The following is an 18832-nucleotide window of genomic DNA, read 5'->3' on the forward strand; positions in this document are numbered from 1 at the left end:
TTTTGTAAATATTTATTTGCAATCTTTGTCGGTTAGTGATCATCAATCGGTACAATCAACTTTTACCTGCAATCTCGATCTCCCACATCGTACTAGATCCCCTGCTGGTTTGTGGAAATTAAATACTTCCATACTGTCAGAAGAAGGCTATCAAAACTATGTAAAAATTTTTATTCATGAATCTGCCAATCATCCTCTTAGGGAAAGTAATGTCGCAAATTGGTGGGAGAGTGTACTGAAACCAGGTATCAAACGCATTTCGGTAGATTATTCTAAACAAAGAGCTAGAATGATTAGGGAAACGAAATTTTTCTACCAGTCCTGCATTCAGGAGATGGCCGAAGCAGATACCTTTGATTGGGTTGCCTTTCACCAGTTGAGGAAATTCTCAAAGTCTTGGGAGGAGAGCACACTTAAAGGGTATGGGATTCGTTCCCGCTGCTTTGAAGGCCAAGAGGTGGAGGAAGCCAATATTTTTCATGTAAATAGAGCTAGAGTTAACTACCGAAAATGTCGTATTGATAAAATCATTGCCTCTAATGGCACATGCTTATCGACCAAAGAGGACATTTCAGGAGAGATTATTTCACATTTCAGTAAAATTTTCAAAAATCAACCTTCTCCTGACATACTGGCAGGTACTGATTTTCTTGAGGGAGTAAGAGATTGCTTTAAGCCAACCCCAAACCTGACTGCACCAATTTCCCTCCTTGAGATTAAAGCTGCTCTGATGGCGATGAAATCAAACAAGTCTCCTGGCACCGATGGCATTCCTTACGAGTTTTACGTAGAATTTTGGGACGTGATCGCACCCCATTTCTTGGATATGTTCAATCATATCCTTGAAAGGGAAACTCTTACGTCATCGCAGGGCCAAGCGGCGATCAGGCTAATTCCCAAGTCTTCAGGGCTCTGTGGAATTTCTAATTTTCGGCCAATTTCTCTTCTGAATTGTGACTACAAAGTCATGGCATCTGTTTTAGCGAGACGATTGAGGCAGACACTGTCATCTACCATAGGGCCTCATCAAAAAGGTGGGGTACCTGGTAGATTGATTTTTGACAATTTAATGCTTTATAGAGATGTCATTCAATTCGTTGATGACCGGGGATGCCATGACTCTTCCAACTTTGCGATTCGGGGTATGGGCGCTGCCATTGTTGGAGTTGACTTTGAAAAGGCCTACGACCTGGTTAACAGGGAAGTCCTCTGGAGGATTCTGGATGTCATGGGCTATCCCACCACCTTCATCCGTTGGCTACAGACTATGTATTCTGTAACAGGAATGTCAATTCTCAACGGATCGGAGGTGGCTGGGGTGCTTTCTGATATTCAATCAATTCGCCAGGGATGCCCCCTATCTGTCCATCTCTTTATTCTATACATTGAGCCGTTACTGTTGCGTTTATCTCGAGTTCTCCAGGGCATATCATTGTTTAATGAAAAACTCACTGTCAGAGCCTTCGTTGATGACGTCACCATTTTCATTTCTTGTGACGAAGATTTTACCAGGGCAGGACAGGTCCTTGACTTGTTCTGCCAGTGGACAAAGGCAAGGATGAATAAGGAGAAAACAAAAGCCCTGGGACTCGGGACTTGGAGCTCTAGGATGACTTGGCCTCTTGAGTGGCTTGTGTCGGCACAAACATTGTCCCTATTAGGAATTAAATTCTCTCACTCCATAGTTGAGACAGCTGATAGGGTTTGGAATGATGCATTCGGCTCTCTAAATGGTATTCTGCGAGAGAATGCCTGTCGACGTTTCAATCTATACCAGAGGGTTATTTTCCTGAAGTCGAAGGCTCTCTCCGGAACTGTGTTTATTGCACAAGTATTACCATGTAAACAAAATATGGCTGACCAGATTTTAAAGGCTATCATGAAATTTCTATGGATTGGAAAAGTTGAAAGGCCGAACAAAACTGTAGTTTATCGTCCTGTTAGTCAAGGGGGACTGGGAATGGTCAACACACATCTTTTTACCGTTCCCTTTTCTTGTGTCCTATGTATAAAGTCCTGACAGGCCCCAATAGTCCAGAAAGCTCTCTACTTCGTTATTGGATGTCCTTTCCTCTTCGAACCGTACTACCTCTCTACAAGAACAACACCGTACCCGTTGCAGTTATGAAGAGGCCCACTTACCTTCAGGAACCCCTGCACCAAATAAAACAACTATTTGCCTCTTCGATCCTGGTGCAGGGGAGTCCAATGGTGCACAGGAAAACATACAACCATTGGATCCTGGAGGTGACCACTTTGGGGAAGCTGGAGATCCTAAGGCCTAACCTGGATTGGCCACGTATCTGGAAGGAGACTGCAGCCCTGCCAAGCAACATCAGAGAAACCATGTTCCTTTTCAACCAGCGACTTCTCCCTACCAGGACCAGATGCCATCGGTTAGATCCTTCCAAAGATGCAACATGTCCAATCTGCCATCAGCACCCAGAAACCGATGAGCATCTGACATTCCAATGTCCTGAACGCCACATCGTTTGGAGCTGGTTGGAAGGAACCATACGTCAAATGGGCTGCAAGTCTTCCAAAGAAGATCTCATTCGTGGCCATTTTGGGCCAATAGGTAATCTCCGGCAAACATTTACTCTTCTGGCTGCATACATCTTCATCACCTGGAAAGCAAGAAATACCCATCGTATCCCTCGCCAAGAAGAAGTAGAGAGCTTATGGAAAGCACTTTTTCCTCCCAGTCCACTCCTTTCCATTTAGTCTTCCCTTTTAGTTCCGTTTTGTTGTTTTATATTGCTTTTGTATATATTTCCCTGCCTCTATTTGTAAATCCTTTGTTTATTTTTGTTTTTTTGGTGTCTGCTAGACAATTGCTTTTGTTTACCTTTGGTTTTTTTGTTTTTCTTGTATTAATCTACCTCAATATTTGTTCGCATTTGTTTGTTTTTGTTTTAGTTTCGACCATATTAACGGGACCTACATTGTCACATTTTTGCTTTTCTTCCCCTTTTAATCGTCTGCATCCAAGGAAAATAATTATTTGTATCTTTGTTGCTTCTTTTGTTTTGATAAATGTTAGAGTGCCATGAAAATTAACTGATAATAAAAGAGGATTTTACAAAAAAAAAAAAAAAATTCGGGGTTCGGGCCCCCCCCTATAAAAAAAAAAAAAAAAAAAAAAAAAAAAAAAAAAAAAAAAAAAAAAAAAAAAAAAAAAAAAAATATGTTTCCGTTGGCATTCACGACGAGGATTTCTAAACGCAACGGCCAAGTACATCCTAATCCTGCTGAAACAAGCACAGGTACATCTTTAGTGTTTTCTGTGATTTCGGTCGACCGTAGTAATCTTACATAAAGAGGAAGAACATCACTTGTAAATCCTCCGGATGAAATAAATTATAATGGGCCCATCCGGGAATTGAACCCGGGATCACTTACACCCGAAGCAAGTATCATACTACTAGACCAATGAGCCTGATACGTGATCTATAAAACATTAAATGCCTATAAAAACCTTGATCATCATAGACTAGAAATAGTCTTTCAAGGGCGAAACGATCATAAATGAAGGTTCCACTGAGAATCGAACTCAGATTACCAGAGTCAAAGTCTGATGTGATAACCATTACACCATGGAACCGTTGTCGTAACTTTATCCAGAAAAGTGACTTTTCGACGCCTTACGACCATACGGAAGGTACTTAAAATGTAAGGCGTAAGCTCTGATCCATCCACACGGTCGAAAATTAGTCGTTAAGATGGTAAGGTGTAACGCGTAGAAATTGCACTGCTTCGTTCATTGCCATACTACGCAATGTTGAACAGTTTTCTAGAAGCATTTGTCTAAGGTGAAATCCACTTGACGTTACCCCTTCCATCTACATCATCCTTTGATGGCTCAATTGGTTGAGCGGTGGACTGGAGGAATCAAACATTTATTAGAATGATATTGTAAGCTATCTGTAAGTCGCTCGCTCAACTGGTGCGTTCTTGCATGTGGCTCATTGGTCTAGTGGTATGATTCCTGCTTTGGGTGTAGGAGATCCCGGGTTCAAATCCCGGATGAGCCCCAAGGTTATTCAAATGTTTCAAGATAACATCATTTAGTGGATTTGCATGTGGAAATTTGCACTAATGTAATATCAAACACAGCTCATGAACTCTCTCTTAACACACGCTTTGAATTACTCTGCACGTGAGCTAAATTAGCTTTCACCTTCGGCAATCTGTGTTCATCATCAATAAGCAAAGCAAGTCATTTCAAACCTATATAATCCTTTCGAAGTTAGATAAAACAAAGTACTTTTATATCTTGCGATATTACCAAACAAAGTTGCTAACCAATCTGGGACAAAGGTTCATATGTTGTAATAGAAAACTTGCAAATTCAGCCTCAAGGAACATCCGCTTGCCGCAATTATCAAGGTAGCGTGGCCGAGCGGTCCAAGGCGCTGGTTTAAGGCACCAGTCTCTTCGGGGGCATGGGTTCGAATCCCATCGCTGCCATTCATTACTAAATTAAAATTTATCTTTTACCCAACATTGAGATGATCATTTTTATTTATACATTCAATGTCTCGATATTAATAGGGTCGTGTGGCCTAATGGATAAGGCGTCGGACTTCGGATCCGAAGATTGCAGGTTCGAGTCCTGCTACGATCAGTTCTATCTTATATTAAAGTATAGGAAATCGACGAAACAGCTCAGATGGCAACACAAGTACATTTCACAGCAACAAACTACTACCCACCCATTGCTTGCGTTGCTCCTAGTTATGTGCGATGCCTCAAGGGCACACCAAGGTACGGGGTAAATAAGTACATCGGATACCGGCGATTACGTAGACTTGATTATTCGATGTTTTCAAAGCCGGAAACCGAAACAAACAAAACTGCTCGAGAGAGAGTGCTTTAATTTCATTGCAGAAAAAAAAAGCTTAAAGCGACCTTTATTTTTTAAAGAGCCGTTTGTATTTGAGGCATCGCGGACACTTAAGTCGCGCGGCACCCAGATGGCGAGACGGCCATCTGATCAGATGGCCGTGATGATCAGATGATTATGATCAGGGACAGTAATATTCCGGAGAAATTTGTCAGAATTGCAGGGATTCCACAGAATCTAGACTTGGGAGTAGTAAAGACACGTCTGAAGGAATTTGGAACCATAATTGATGCTCGTTGGGAACGCTATCGGGTGGCAGAGGATGACGTTTTATACCCTGTCCTTGCCACTTGGATGATAGTACGAATGACGTTGACTAAGAATATTCCCTCATACATTACTATTGGCAGCTATCGTGCCATGGTAAAGTATGAGGGACAAAAACCTACTTGCAGACTGTGTGACGACGAAACCCATTTTAGCTACAACTGCCCAACTTTGAGACGTAATAAGGAACCTATCATTGTCCAAAAGCCCAGTAATAAAATGACTAAAAAGACAGAGACAGTCCCGGAAAAACCCGTCACTCTACCCTTAGATGTAGACCCCATGGTTTCTAAGGCCCTTCTTGAGTGTGGATTACAAAGTTCACTCTCAGGGGGGACTCCCAACTTAGAAATTTCTCCCACCGAACAACCCGTTAAATCCACAGACGACCCACCACGACAGACTCCGCCCGCTCAAATGATAATCCCTGAAACACAACCTGATGACTCGGAACCTATGACAATTTCCATGGAACCAGTGGAACCCAATTTGGGGGAAGTTGAGTCCATGGAAACTGACAAAACAAGTGACCACCTGAAAGTTCCCACTGTACCACAAAGCAAACGTTTCAAACCAACATTGACACCCCAGAATTCTAGACCAACCTTGTCCACTTCTCAACCCAAGAAACCATTTAAATGACTGCAAAGCTAAAAATCGCATCTATCAACATTGGAGGGATTAGGTCAGTCGAGCGACGTCAAATTCTTTTTAACTTCTGCAGGGACGGTAACCTAGATATCGTGGGACTTCAAGAGGTAGCATTTCATTCTTGTCCAATTATTGAAAGTCGCTACCGTTTGTTGGCAAATGTCGGTCCCAACAAAAATGGAACAGCCATTCTCATTAGACATGGTCTGGACTATTCTCGATTACTTCTAGAACCCGACGGAAGGCTTATATCTATTGACGTGAAATGTTTCACGTTCATTAATATCTATGCTCCGTCAGGTAGTCACGTAAAAACCGAGAGAAACAACTTCCTTAGTCAAACCGTCCCTGCTTACACAATAACTACTCGACTGCCCTTCGTGTTGATGGGCGATTTTAACTGCGTAGACGACATCCAAGATAAGGCATGCTCCGACTCCTTCTCTTCCCAAAGTAATATTATCAGCTATGCTTTGAAAGAGATGGTTACTGGTCTTGATCTGGTAGATATCTGGAAAAAGCTAAATAAAAGTGAACCGGGGCACACCTTTTACCATCCCTCCGGTTCTTCTCGACTTGATAGGATATATGCTAGCCGATCTTTTGCAGAGAATTTTGTAAATATTTATTTGCAATCTTTGTCGGTTAGTGATCATCAATCGGTACAATCAACTTTTACCTGCAATCTCGATCTCCCACATCGTACTAGATCCCCTGCTGGTTTGTGGAAATTAAATACTTCCATACTGTCAGAAGAAGGCTATCAAAACTATGTAAAAATTTTTATTCATGAATCTGCCAATCATCCTCTTAGGGAAAGTAATGTCGCAAATTGGTGGGAGAGTGTACTGAAACCAGGTATCAAACGCATTTCGGTAGATTATTCTAAACAAAGAGCTAGAATGATTAGGGAAACGAAATTTTTCTACCAGTCCTGCATTCAGGAGATGGCCGAAGCAGATACCTTTGATTGGGTTGCCTTTCACCAGTTGAGGAAATTCTCAAAGTCTTGGGAGGAGAGCACACTTAAAGGGTATGGGATTCGTTCCCGCTGCTTTGAAGGCCAAGAGGTGGAGGAAGCCAATATTTTTCATGTAAATAGAGCTAGAGTTAACTACCGAAAATGTCGTATTGATAAAATCATTGCCTCTAATGGCACATGCTTATCGACCAAAGAGGACATTTCAGGAGAGATTATTTCACATTTCAGTAAAATTTTCAAAAATCAACCTTCTCCTGACATACTGGCAGGTACTGATTTTCTTGAGGGAGTAAGAGATTGCTTTAAGCCAACCCCAAACCTGACTGCACCAATTTCCCTCCTTGAGATTAAAGCTGCTCTGATGGCGATGAAATCAAACAAGTCTCCTGGCACCGATGGCATTCCTTACGAGTTTTACGTAGAATTTTGGGACGTGATCGCACCCCATTTCTTGGATATGTTCAATCATATCCTTGAAAGGGAAACTCTTACGTCATCGTAGGGCCAAGCGGCGATCAGGCTAATTCCCAAGTCTTCAGGGCTCTGTGGAATTTCTAATTTTCGGCCAATTTCTCTTCTGAATTGTGACTACAAAGTCATGGCATCTGTTTTAGCGAGACGATTGAGGCAGACACTGTCATCTACCATAGGGCCTCATCAAAAAGGTGGGGTACCTGGTAGATTGATTTTTGACAATTTAATGCTTTATAGAGATGTCATTCAATTCGTTGATGACCGGGGATGCCATGACTCTTACAACTTTGCGATTCGGGGTATGGGCGCTGCCATTGTTGGAGTTGACTTTGAAAAGGCCTACGACCTGGTTAACAGGGAAGTCCTCTGGAGGATTCTGGATGTTATTGGCTACCTCACAACTTTCGTCCCTTGGTTACAGACTAGGTATTCTGTAACAAGAATGTCAATCCTTAACGGATCAGAGGTGGCTGGGGTGATTTATGATATTCAGTCATTTCGCCAGGGATGCCCCCTATCTGTCCATCTCTTCGTTCTATACATTTAGCCATTACTTGTGCGTTTATCTCCAGTTCTCAAGGTTATATCATTGTTTAATGAAAAACTCACTGTTAGAGCCTTTGTTGATGACGTCACCATTTTCGTTTCATTCGACGAAGATTTTACCAGGACAGCACCAGTCCTTGACTTGTTCTGTCAGTGGACAAAGCCAAGGATGAATAAGGAGAAAACAAAAGCCCTGGGACGCGGGACTTGGAGCTCTAGATTAATTTGGCTTCTTGAGTGGCTTGTGTCAGCACCAACATTGTCCCTATTAGGAATTAAATTCTCTCACTCCATAGTCGAGACAGCTGGTAGGGTTTGGAATGATGCATTCGGCTCTCTAAATGGTATTCTGCGAGAGAATGCCAGTCGACGTTTTAATATTTACCAAAGGGTGATTTTCCTCAAGTCGAAGGCTCTCTCCGGAACTGTGTATATTGCACAGGTATTACCTTGTAATCCAAATATAGCTGACCAGGTTTCAAAGACTGTCATGAAGTTCCTATGGATGGGAAAAGTAGAAAGGCCGAAAAAACTCTAATATACCGTACTGTCAAACAAGGGGGACTGGGAATGGTCAACACACACCTCTTTTACCGTTCCCTTTTCCTATGCCCCATGTATAAAGTCCTGACAGGCTCCAACAGCCCAGAAAGCTCTCTACTTCGGTATTGGATGTCCTTTCCCCTCCGAACCTTATTGCCACTCTACAAGGACAACACTGTACCCGTATCAGTCATGAAGAGGCCGTATTACCTTCAGGAACCCCTGCATCAAATCAAGCAACTCTTTGCATCTTCAATCCTGGTGCAGGGGAATACAATGTTCCATCGGAAAACATACAACCATTGGGTCCTGGAGTTGACGACAATGGGAAAGCTGGAGATCCTGAGGCCTAATCTGGATTGGCCACGAATCTGGAAGGCGACTGCAGCCCTTCCTATTAACATCAGAGGGACCATGTTCCTGTTCAACCAGTGACTTCTGCCTACCAGGACCAGATGCCATCGGTTGGATCTTAACAAGGACACAAAATGCCCAATCTCCCATCAAGACCCTGAAACCGATGAGCATCTGATGTTCCATTGTCCTGAACGCCTTGCCGTTTGGAGCTGGTTGGAAGGAATCATGCGTCAAAAGGGCTTCAGGACATCAAAAGAAGATCTGATTCATGGTCACTTTGGGCCAATAGGGAATCTCCGGCAAGCGTTTACTCTTCTGGCTGCCAACATCTTCATCAACTGGAAGGCAAGGAACCATCAACGTACCCCAAATCAAGAAGAAGTAGAGAGCTTATGGAAAACACTTAACCCCCGTAGTTAAATCCACCATCCTTTTTTTATTTTATCCCATATTTTACTTTCATTTTGTTCATTTAGTTTGTTTGTGTTTTATTTCATACCTAAATATGTAAAATCCTTGTTTATTTTTGTTTATTGTAATATCCTACCCCAATATCATCTGCTAATGTTTACTTTTGTTTATTTTTGTTTAGCACAACTTATGATCCCTTGCATTTGCTTGTTTTTGTTTCTGTTTGGCACTAAGACCACCATTGCCAAATTTTCTTTTCTCTGTCCTAATAACGTCTGCATCCGAGGGGCGAAATTTTTTCTTTGTTTTTGTTTGCTTTTGTTTGTTTGTTTTTTTGGGGGGGCGTGTTTCGATACCATGTAAATTGAAAACTAAAAGAAAATAAAAGAGAATTTTACAAAAAAAATAGAAGATTGCAGGTTCGAGTCCTGCTACGATCCGTTATAACTTATATTAAAGTCTAGAAAATCGACGAAACTGCTCAGATGGCAACAGAAGTACATTTCACAGCAACAAACTACTACCATAGCACACTGGATGTAATAGTTCAATCCTGGAGCTTCCCTATCTCCCCCATTCAACTGTTTTGACGCACGCCCTACCTCCCTTTTTCCAACTTGGAATGGACTCCAGCGCGTTCTACTGGTGTCAAAGAACAGCATTTTTCAAAATATGAACATGCGTTTTTTTTACATTTCGCTGAGGATAACAATTGCGTTTTACGTTTATTTGCAATTTTTGTCTTCGATGTTGTATAAATACAAAATGCTATGTATTTTTTATTTGTTTCCATTTATTTAATATTTATATTGTATATATAACGATTGGCGAGAAGCAAAATTGCGCTTTCTGTTTATGAATACTTATAACCTGAGGGTTTCATTATTTCATAAGGGGCTCTTTCAAGTCCAATCGATTAAAATTAAGTAAAGCTTCTGTGGATAAGTGTATATGACAAAAAACTTGTTGAAAAAATGGTTGTGAAGTGCAACGTAGATACATGCGGGAATTGTAGAGGGAAGGAAGCAAAGGAAATGAGGATTATTTTACATGAATTGCCTTCAGATTTAGTTTTACGAGATTTTTGGGTAAAAGCCGTCCGCGAAAGTGTGTGTGAGTTACGTAATGGAATGAGATGGCATCTCATTCCACTACGCATCACCCGGGGTTTGCGCGTCGATGCATCTCAGAGATGCATTGGCGGTTCGTCTGCCATTTGTAGCAACAATTTCCGTGAAAGTTGTTATTCCGTAGTAAACGGGAAGAGGGTGTTAAATCCCAATGAAATGCCTACTGAATTTCAACTGAAAGAGGTTTTACTTTAAAATTTATTTCCTGAATCTTTTTGTTACTATTCTTAGTCGACTGCTCAGTTAGCAAATTTACAAAAAGTATATATTAACCTTCAATAAACTTCAAATGTCGTTTCAAGTGTTCCCAAAACAACTAGGTGTTTTCAACCGCCATCCAGTTAAATCCCTTTGTGATTTCGAAGTAAACAGCCGGGCCCACAGTTTAAATCAAACATAAACCTTCAAATGCCGTCCATCACAATCCAGCAATCACCTATGGTTGTAAAAGTAAGTTTCTTTATATATAAAACATAAAGTTGTATAGAATTTGTTCTTACTTTTATTCAGACTGTTTTAAAAGTTACGTCCCCAACTAGTGACGGTTTTCAGGCTAACAGTCTTAGGTTCCCAACTGCTGACTTTTTACTTCCAAATGGAAGTCCTGCTTCACCAGAAGTAGTTGAAGGATTGTGCTCTTCTACTAGCTGCCCAAATATGAAATATACTAATTTACATACACTGTTAGAGGAAACCTGGCTAGACGACCTGGTAAAAAAGAGGATAACGATATTACGCAACTAACCCGGGTAGGAATTCTATCTTGGTCCAATGTTGTTGCCGATACAGAATCGGTTATTGGTTCAGGATCAGAATCCCACATCGGCCCGGGTCATTTCTAACTTGAGTCGCCAGACATTGTCCCTTTCTGCTATGCCAATATTAAACATGTATTTTGGTAGAACACCGGTGAGCATTGTTTTCCGGGATTAAATTATCAATATTGGCATAATATTATTGGTATGTACAGTAGGTGCCAAAAGTATCCGAACACTTCGCGTTTTCGGACCATTTTAGCATGGGTTCAAACGACGGAGCGCGCTTAGCACGCTTGAGAAAAAGAGGGTTAAAAAATCCACCTAAGTCAATGAAAATAATTTTGTGACCTAATAATAGATAAAGGTATCTAAACAAATTTTTATTTAATTTTTATGACTTGTAGCCGCTGGCCGGCATATCAGTGCACAAGTATCCGAACGCGAGTTTTTCCGTCGTGCTTCCTTATTGCACTACGTGTCTTCTTAATTATTTTTTAAAATACACCATTGAAGCCGCCTGCCAGCGGCTTCAAGTCATAAAAATTTAAAAAAAATTTGTTTAGATACCTTTATCTATTATTAGGTCACAAAATTATTTTCATTGACTTAGGTGGATTTTTTAACCCTTTTTTCTCAATCGCGCTAAGCGCACTCCGTCATTTGAACCCATGCTAAAATGGTCCGAAAACGCGAAGTGTTCGGATACTTTTGGCACCTACTGTATGTATATATGTATAGTTTTGGGGTAGAAGTCGGTGAACGAATAAGGAAAAAATTTATTTGAATATGAATACGAATAAAATGAAAATTGAATCGAATAAAGAATAAGAATAAAGAATAAAAATAAAAAATGAAGAATAAAGAATAAAGAATAAAAATAAAATTTATTTTTATTCGTATTTCGAATAAATTTTCGAATAAATTTTCGAATAAAATAAATTCTAATGATTTTCTTAATTTAAGGATGATGTTTCGATTTTTGAATCATAAAATTAAAAACAATTAATAGTAAATAATTAAGCAAGTGATTTCTTTATTTTGGTGACACAGCCAATCCAATCAAATCAAAAAAAAAAACTTCAAAATCAACGGAATCCAGATTCATGGAACAGTAGAAAACGGAAACGGAAAAAATATTGAAACAAAAAGTAGTAGCAGACAATTATTGGCCTCATGACATTTTCAATGGCTAAACGGAAAAAATAGCTCCAAACAAAAGAGCAACGGCTAGCGGAAACAAAGATTTTTAAACTTAGAGGAACTTTATTTTTTATTCGATTTTTCCATTTAAATTTTGGATAATCGAATAAAAAATAAAAATAAAATACAGGTAAAAAATATTCGAGAATAAAGAATAAGAATAAATCGAATAAAAATTTATTCGAAATAAAGAATAAGATTTTATTCGTATTCTTATTCAGAATACGTTTTTTATTAGAAAGAGCTTTATTCGGCAGAACACTGGATACATGCATCGTTAAAACTCAACTTTCTAAGCATGGCCCAGGATGGAATTTATTTGGTTTTTGAAAAACCACATTCAAATATTTTTCTAACCATGGACCCATCTCATGTAACTTATAACACATTTACGACGTGAACCGACTTAAAATCAACATCGGATTAAGAATGGTCAGTATTGTTTCCTACCCGGGTAACGGATAGAATTAAAAATTTATTTCTTACTAAAAACAGGTCATTGATGACAATCATAGTCTCAAAACAAGAAGAAACAAGAACAACTTAGCTTACCCTCGGGTTGATTCCCTCGGCTGTTACTTCATACCGGCTTTAAAGGCGGCGCAATCCAACACAGTATGGGAAGAAGTTGTCAAAAAGAAAATATTTTCGCTGAATTTTTGGATTACATATTCATCCCGGTTAACCAGAGTAACGCGCACTGGGCCCTTGTTTCCGTTTCCTGCAGAGACCAAACAATAAAGTATTACGACAGTTTGCAAGGGAATAATGGGGGAACTTTGAAGATGTTACATGATCTCTTCTTGTCGGCGTCTATTGGCTCTAAAACAGAAGATTGGAAAATGGAAGTGTGTTCTGATTTACCCACCCAAACAAATAACTTCGACTGTGGCGTATTCCTTTGCCAATATGCATATTGCATTGCCAGCGGCCAAACATTTGATGTTATGACGGGAAACACCGATCATTTAAGGCCAACAATGCACAGAGAACTTTCGGAGGGGAAATTAAGGGAGGAAATCAGGACAGAAGATCAGCTTTACAGGGGAGCGCAGTACGGAATCCATTACCAAAATCTGCATAACGGGGGAAAAAAATTCATGTTTTCAATGAAACAACGTCTTAGAAAAAATAGTTAGCCTACCTCGACATTTCAGATGTTTTCCAGTGGAAAACCATATGAAAACTCTTTAAACAAGAGAAAGACGAGATAATGCGACTATTCTGGACCCCAAAAAAACCAAATATGAAAGTTCCCAAGATTCAAGCGGAATATTCTCTATTTAGGGCTAGAGCTATTGATAAAGAGGAAACAATCCGACGGAAAAAGGCGACGGAAATAAAAGTCTTAAAAAGAAAACTGTTACGAAAACAAGCAACAACAAAAAAATTGAAAGAAGAACTTAAGTTATCTAGGAAAAGGGAAAATAATCTTAAACGGAAGTGACGAATTATATGAAATTGGAAGATCAAATGGCTGACGGAGACATGTGTGCAATTTTTATAATTAATCAAGTAAAATATAAATGTAAATCTTACAAGAAAACATCTGAAATAATATAGTGGCCATTTTTTCCTTTAGTGCGAAAACATAAACAAGGAGAAGTATACCTGGTGTATAGAAGTTGTAAAACAATGCATCGTGCTTCAAGCGAGAGCTCCGGGAATTTATGAATACCTTCGACGGAATCGCATAATGCTGCTTCCATTCAGGTACACCTTACGTACATACATTGGTCAATCAACCGGCGAAGTTGGCGTAACTGGTCCCATTAGACAAAGGCTACAAGTGGAGAAAGAAAATATTTTTGAAAACGAGCAATTTGTATCACTGGAAATCGACGAAATGGCAATATTCCCTAAAAGCACGTTTATAAATCTATGGGACAGAATGGTTGGCGAAGAACCCAGACAGCACAAAAGTGCCGTCGTACATCCAGTATCCTTTCAGTCGGAGAAAGAGGTGGAAGATAATTGTAGTACCTCCATAGGAAGGTAAAACTTAATAATACAAAGAGGAATTGATTCAGGTTTCCTTTATTTGTATAGTAAATTTTTTTAATTTTTAATACAGAAGAAAACAGCGCGAAAAACAGTCACAAGCGACTACTTTCCCCATTGTTGACAACGTTATGGAGGGAATGTTATGACTGATCCGGGTAGTCAGCGCCCCTAGCGAGTGCCCCAAAATTTGTCCGCGGAAATAGCAGACGAACAGCCCAAAACAGGCCTAGCAGACGACAGTTCTGGGACCTCTAATGTTAGACCATGACATAAGTGTTCGAATTCGCACTAAGAAAAGCAATCAGTTTAATAACTTTTATAGAAAAAGTACGCAAATGTTTACTAAATAGTTCTAAAATTTGCATAAATGTAAAAATAGAATGTTCTATGGAAAAAATTCAGTGCCGTTGTCACAAACAAGGAAAAGAACAAGGCGTGGGACAAAAATAATTGAGTGTATTTTACTTGGTGCTCCTACCGACAAACCCAAAATATTAATAAATTATAACTATTAACTAGAACTGTCACTAAATTCACTTTCTAGGGAAACGTCGATGTTTTTAAGCTCTTCTTCCAATTCATCTAAAAGCAAAACATTTCGGTCCATTCTGTAATTCAAAACAATGTCAACAAATAAGTGATGGCTGTCTACATGTACATACATGAAATTAAAATAATATCGTTGAAAATCCCAATATGAAATAAACCAATTTTATGGATATGTTTTAATGAGAGCTATCTATAGAGCAAGTGATTGACGCGTACCCCCTCCCTATTTATGAACGCACTCTTGCGGATTTCGCCATGTTTGTTACGAGTCCATTTTTCCTCTGAGGAATCCTTATAGGGAAAAAAGGGGATCGCAAAAAAAAATTTGTGAAACCTTCCCAATTTACCAAAGGATACTAGCAATAATTTTGTGTTAAAGGTAAATGAACTAGCTACATTTTAATATTAAATTAAGGGTATTTAATTCTAGAAAACAGCAAAATTTTAATGTTTAACGGTATTGTTTACATTATGTGTAAGGAAAAATGAGCTGCGTTGTAAAAGGGTGTCATCATACCCAGGGCCTAAGACAATGAAAATTGTAAACAATATACCGTTAAACATTAAAATTTTGCTGTTTTCTATAATTAAATACCCTTAATTTAATATTAAAATGTAGCCAGTTCATTTACCTTTAACACAAAATTATTGCTAGTATAGACCAGTTTCGGATGCTGCATTGCAAAATTTAAAAAAATCCAGGGGGGTCTCGATTGCAGGGGGAGATAGGAAAAAAGGGGGTTTTTGATTTATTTACCCTAGTAATACTTTTCCAATTCAGGAAATGTTCTAGAATACTACACTTTAAGACATTCTGCGTCTTCTCCAGTCTTTATAAATAATTAATCATCCCTAGTTTATCCATTATCCCCATATCCACATTTGAATCACCCATGTTTACATATTTTCTTGACACTAGAAACGCAAAAAATACTAAACAGCATCCCTAGCCTTTTACTTGAATTAATTTTCATGGATAAACTAGGGATGATTAATTATTTATAAAGACTGGAGAAAACGCAAAATGTCTTAAAGTGTAGTATTTTAGAACATTTTCTGAATTGGAAAAGTATTACTAGGGTAAATAAATCAAAAACCCCCTTTTTTCCTATCTCCCCCTGCAATCGAAACCCCCCTGGATTTTTTTTTAATTTTGCAACGCAGCATCCGAAACTGGTCTATCCTTTGGTAAATTGGGAAGGTTTCACAAATTTTTTTTTTGCGATCCCCTTTTTTCCCCATAAGGATTCCTCAGAGGAAAAACGGATCCGCAAGAGTGCGTTCACAAATAGGGAGGGGGTACGCGTCAATCACTTGCTCTATTTTTGCTAAATTATCGCTTGAAAAGTGCCTATTTGAGTAGTAAACCGATTGGCTATTTTTTGTCGGTGTGGTTTGACTTGGAGAATCTTCTGTCCCAGCAATACGGGAAATTAATTATAAACGGGAAAACTAAAAGTTCGAAATTTCAAATAATTATACAAATGGTTATATTTCAATAAAATCCGTCCATTTCTTTTAAAAATTTGCTTAAAAGGTAGTTATTGGAGTAGTAAACCGATTGCCATTTATCGGGTAGGTCGGTGCGGTTTAGCGGGTCTCCCCATCTCCCAGTAAATCATGAAATGTAAATAAATGGGTAGCTCTTAATGAGGGCTATCATTTCTTTAGAAATTTCAGGCAAGTCCGCAGGATAAAGTCCACAGTTTGTCCAGTCTGCAGCTTAAAGTCCGCAATTTAACCAGTCCGCGGTCCCCGTCCACACTTTACTCTGACCCCAATTTAGGAATCGTGGCCTTCGTTGTCTGTGATTATACTTTTTATTGTTATTGTTCTATTTGATCGGCGAAGGAAAAGTTACTGGGTAATTTCTGTCCTCGTTGATTTTTTCGTCGATATCTTGAAGTTCGATTTTAAATATTCTTATTATTTCAATTATGTTAGCATGGCTGTTACCAGAATGGGATTGCTTAGAACACCTTATATGATGGCATCATTCAGAAGAAATTTGATTACTTCTAATTCCACGCAAATGGCCATTAAAAATGTGGTTGTTATTGGAGGTGGTTTAATGGGTAGTGGAATTGCACAGGTAATTATATCAGACCATCCAATTTTATTGTTATGCCAAATTTCTATGTTGGAATAAAAGATGCTTCAACAATTTTGTAAAATCTTACATAATGTTGATTTTTGAAAACCTCTTAATTCTGTTATTTGTTGATTGGAAGTGATCACTGAGTTATTTGTTCCATTTTTTTTGTTTTTTTCTACCTGTTATAAAATCTCCTTGAGATATTGTTATCATTTTTTTAGGTTGCTGCACAAAATGGTCAGAATGTTACCATTGTTGATTTGGACCAAAAGGTGTTAGATAAAGCCAAAAATTCTATAAACATCTCTTTACAACGGATAGCAAAAAAACTTTTCAAAGTATACTTTACAAATTAGTTACTTTTTGTATAAATGTAATTATTATTATTACCATGGAATAGGATGATTCTGTAAAAGCAGAAAAGTTTCTGTCAGATTCAATGGCACATGTAACTTTGTCAACCAACCCTGAACAAGCTGTTAATCAAAGTGATTTAGTTGTTGAAGCTATTGTAGAAAAACTAAATATCAAGCAAAAGCTTTTCCAAACTCTGGATGCTGTAAGCTTTTTATGATCAACTTCATGGATGGAGAATTAATATGATAAATTGGTGATATAGGTTGCTCCCACTCATACAGTGTTTGCATCAAATACGTCTTCATTGCCAATTGGCGAAATTGCCCAGTCCACAAATAGAAAGGATCGGTTTGTTGGTCTACATTTCTTCAATCCTGTAGGCATATTACTAGTGTAATTGGAATAGAGTTCAAAATGTTAAAGAATTCACTTATTTTAGGTTCCTGTAATGAAGCTTCTTGAAGTAATTCGTATTCCGGAAACTTCAGATGATACGTACAAGTAGGTGCATTTTCATTTCAACCTGAGAATTTTTTTTTATTTTGTCATTAATCATTTTGTTTTTTAAGCCTTGTGATGGAATGGGGGAAATCTATCGGAAAACAAACTGTCACCTGGTAACGCATTTTATCGGTAGAAAAGGCAATAGTTGTATACTTATCCTTTTTTGGTGATTGCTAATATTTAGCAAAGATACCCCAGGATTCATTGTTAATCGCCTATTGGTGCCATATATGATGGAAGCTGTCCGTTTACTTGAAAGAGGTTAATTTGTCATCTAATTAAATTGGAGGATATCATTTGTATTCATTTTCTTGTATCTTATCAGGTGATGCGACGGCAAGAGATATTGATACTGCCATGAAATTAGGTAACGAAAAACAAAGAAAAGCAAGTATGTTCCGTTAAACTAAAATTGTTTATTCGTTAAAGGTGCGGGTTATCCGATGGGACCCTTCGAATTATTGGATTATGTCGGATTAGACACTTCTAAGTTCATCATTGAAGGTTGTTGGAAACAATGAGCATATTTAAAATTTTCATTTTTCTCTCGTCGAATTTAAAGGATCTTGTAATTTTATTTCTAGGATGGGCCGAAAAGTTTCCCGAAAATCCTCTTTTCAAACCAGTACCTACTTTAAATCAACTTGTTGAGGAGGGTAAACTAGGCATGAAAACAGGAGAAGGTTTCTACAAATACCAGAAAAAGTAAACCAACAAGTTCGTAGTACGCGGCGATGGGTTCGATCTGGGGATATTTTAAAGTTTTCTATGAAGCCTTACGATAAACACAAATTAATAAAAGGATAAAAAAAAAATAAATCCCTTCAAATTGTCAAAAATAGTTAATAAATTGAAGAGGGGGAAATTTAATGGTGAACGTACGTCGCTACCTTGAAATGAAGGACGATTTTTGAAAGTAATGCTGTAACCCCGCTACGCCTTAAGTGTTAATCACATTATTCAACGTTGGCTAAATAAATTACAGTGCCCACGAGACACGCTTAAGCGCCGGGTCAGTGTATTTATTCGTCATAATAATCGATGGTGACCAAACCGGTTGTTAAAATCCTTTCTTGTTTTTCTTCTTTTTCGAAGATG

The 18832-nt window shown here is 38.6% G+C and overlaps 3 protein-coding genes and 4 non-coding genes across 7 annotated transcripts; 5 read left to right on the forward strand and 2 right to left on the reverse strand.

The window, feature by feature from the left end:
• Positions 1-3367: 3367 nt before the first annotated feature.
• Trnap-cgg lies at positions 3368-3439 on the reverse strand. The gene has a single exon. It is a non-coding gene; the product is annotated as a tRNA-Pro (tRNA).
• A 93-nt stretch (positions 3440-3532) lies between these two features.
• Trnaq-uug lies at positions 3533-3604 on the reverse strand. Its single transcript has one exon. It is a non-coding gene; the product is annotated as a tRNA-Gln (tRNA).
• A 784-nt stretch (positions 3605-4388) lies between these two features.
• Trnal-aag lies at positions 4389-4470 on the forward strand. The gene has a single exon. It is a non-coding gene; the product is annotated as a tRNA-Leu (tRNA).
• Positions 4471-4554: 84 nt separating this feature from the next.
• Trnar-ucg lies at positions 4555-4627 on the forward strand. Its single transcript has one exon. It is a non-coding gene; the product is annotated as a tRNA-Arg (tRNA).
• A 396-nt stretch (positions 4628-5023) lies between these two features.
• On the forward strand, positions 5024-6301 carry LOC123471107. Its single transcript, XM_045172011.1, has 3 exons — positions 5024-5722; positions 5863-6253; positions 6291-6301. Exons 1-3 carry the CDS (start codon positions 5024-5026, stop codon positions 6299-6301), a joined length of 1101 nt encoding a protein of 366 aa, XP_045027946.1.
• Positions 6302-6306: 5 nt separating this feature from the next.
• Positions 6307-7330, forward strand: LOC123471109. Its single transcript, XM_045172012.1, is given in 2 exon segments — positions 6307-7227; positions 7229-7330. Coding segments are annotated over 2 exon segments (1023 nt in total).
• A 9151-nt stretch (positions 7331-16481) lies between these two features.
• On the forward strand, positions 16482-18730 carry LOC116920848 (hydroxyacyl-coenzyme A dehydrogenase, mitochondrial). Its single transcript, XM_032926992.2, has 11 exons — positions 16482-16642; positions 16723-16870; positions 17095-17211; positions 17274-17432; positions 17493-17606; positions 17670-17731; positions 17800-17847; positions 17919-17995; positions 18060-18101; positions 18164-18238; positions 18319-18730. Exons 2-11 carry the CDS (start codon positions 16724-16726, stop codon positions 18441-18443), a joined length of 966 nt encoding a protein of 321 aa, XP_032782883.2. The 5' UTR covers positions 16482-16642; position 16723; the 3' UTR covers positions 18444-18730.
• Positions 18731-18832: the final 102 nt, after the last annotated feature.

The sequence above is a fragment of the Daphnia magna genome, linkage group LG4, assembly GCF_020631705.1.
Source record: "Daphnia magna isolate NIES linkage group LG4, ASM2063170v1.1, whole genome shotgun sequence".
Lineage (NCBI taxonomy): Eukaryota > Metazoa > Arthropoda > Branchiopoda > Diplostraca > Daphniidae > Daphnia > Daphnia magna.

Coding starts and splice junctions, on each gene's coding strand:
- LOC123471107 (XM_045172011.1), top strand. CDS start 5,024: ATGATCAGGGACAGTAATATTCCGGAGAAATTTGTCAGAATTGCAGGG. Junction 5,723..5,862: donor ACCACCTGAAAGTTCCCACT/GTACCACAAAGC, acceptor GGGATTAGGTCA/GTCGAGCGACGTCAAATTCT.
- LOC116920848 (XM_032926992.2), top strand. CDS start 16,724: ATGGCTGTTACCAGAATGGGATTGCTTAGAACACCTTATATGATGGCA. Junction 16,871..17,094: donor TGGGTAGTGGAATTGCACAG/GTAATTATATCA, acceptor TCATTTTTTTAG/GTTGCTGCACAAAATGGTCA. Junction 18,239..18,318: donor TTCTAAGTTCATCATTGAAG/GTTGTTGGAAAC, acceptor TTTTATTTCTAG/GATGGGCCGAAAAGTTTCCC.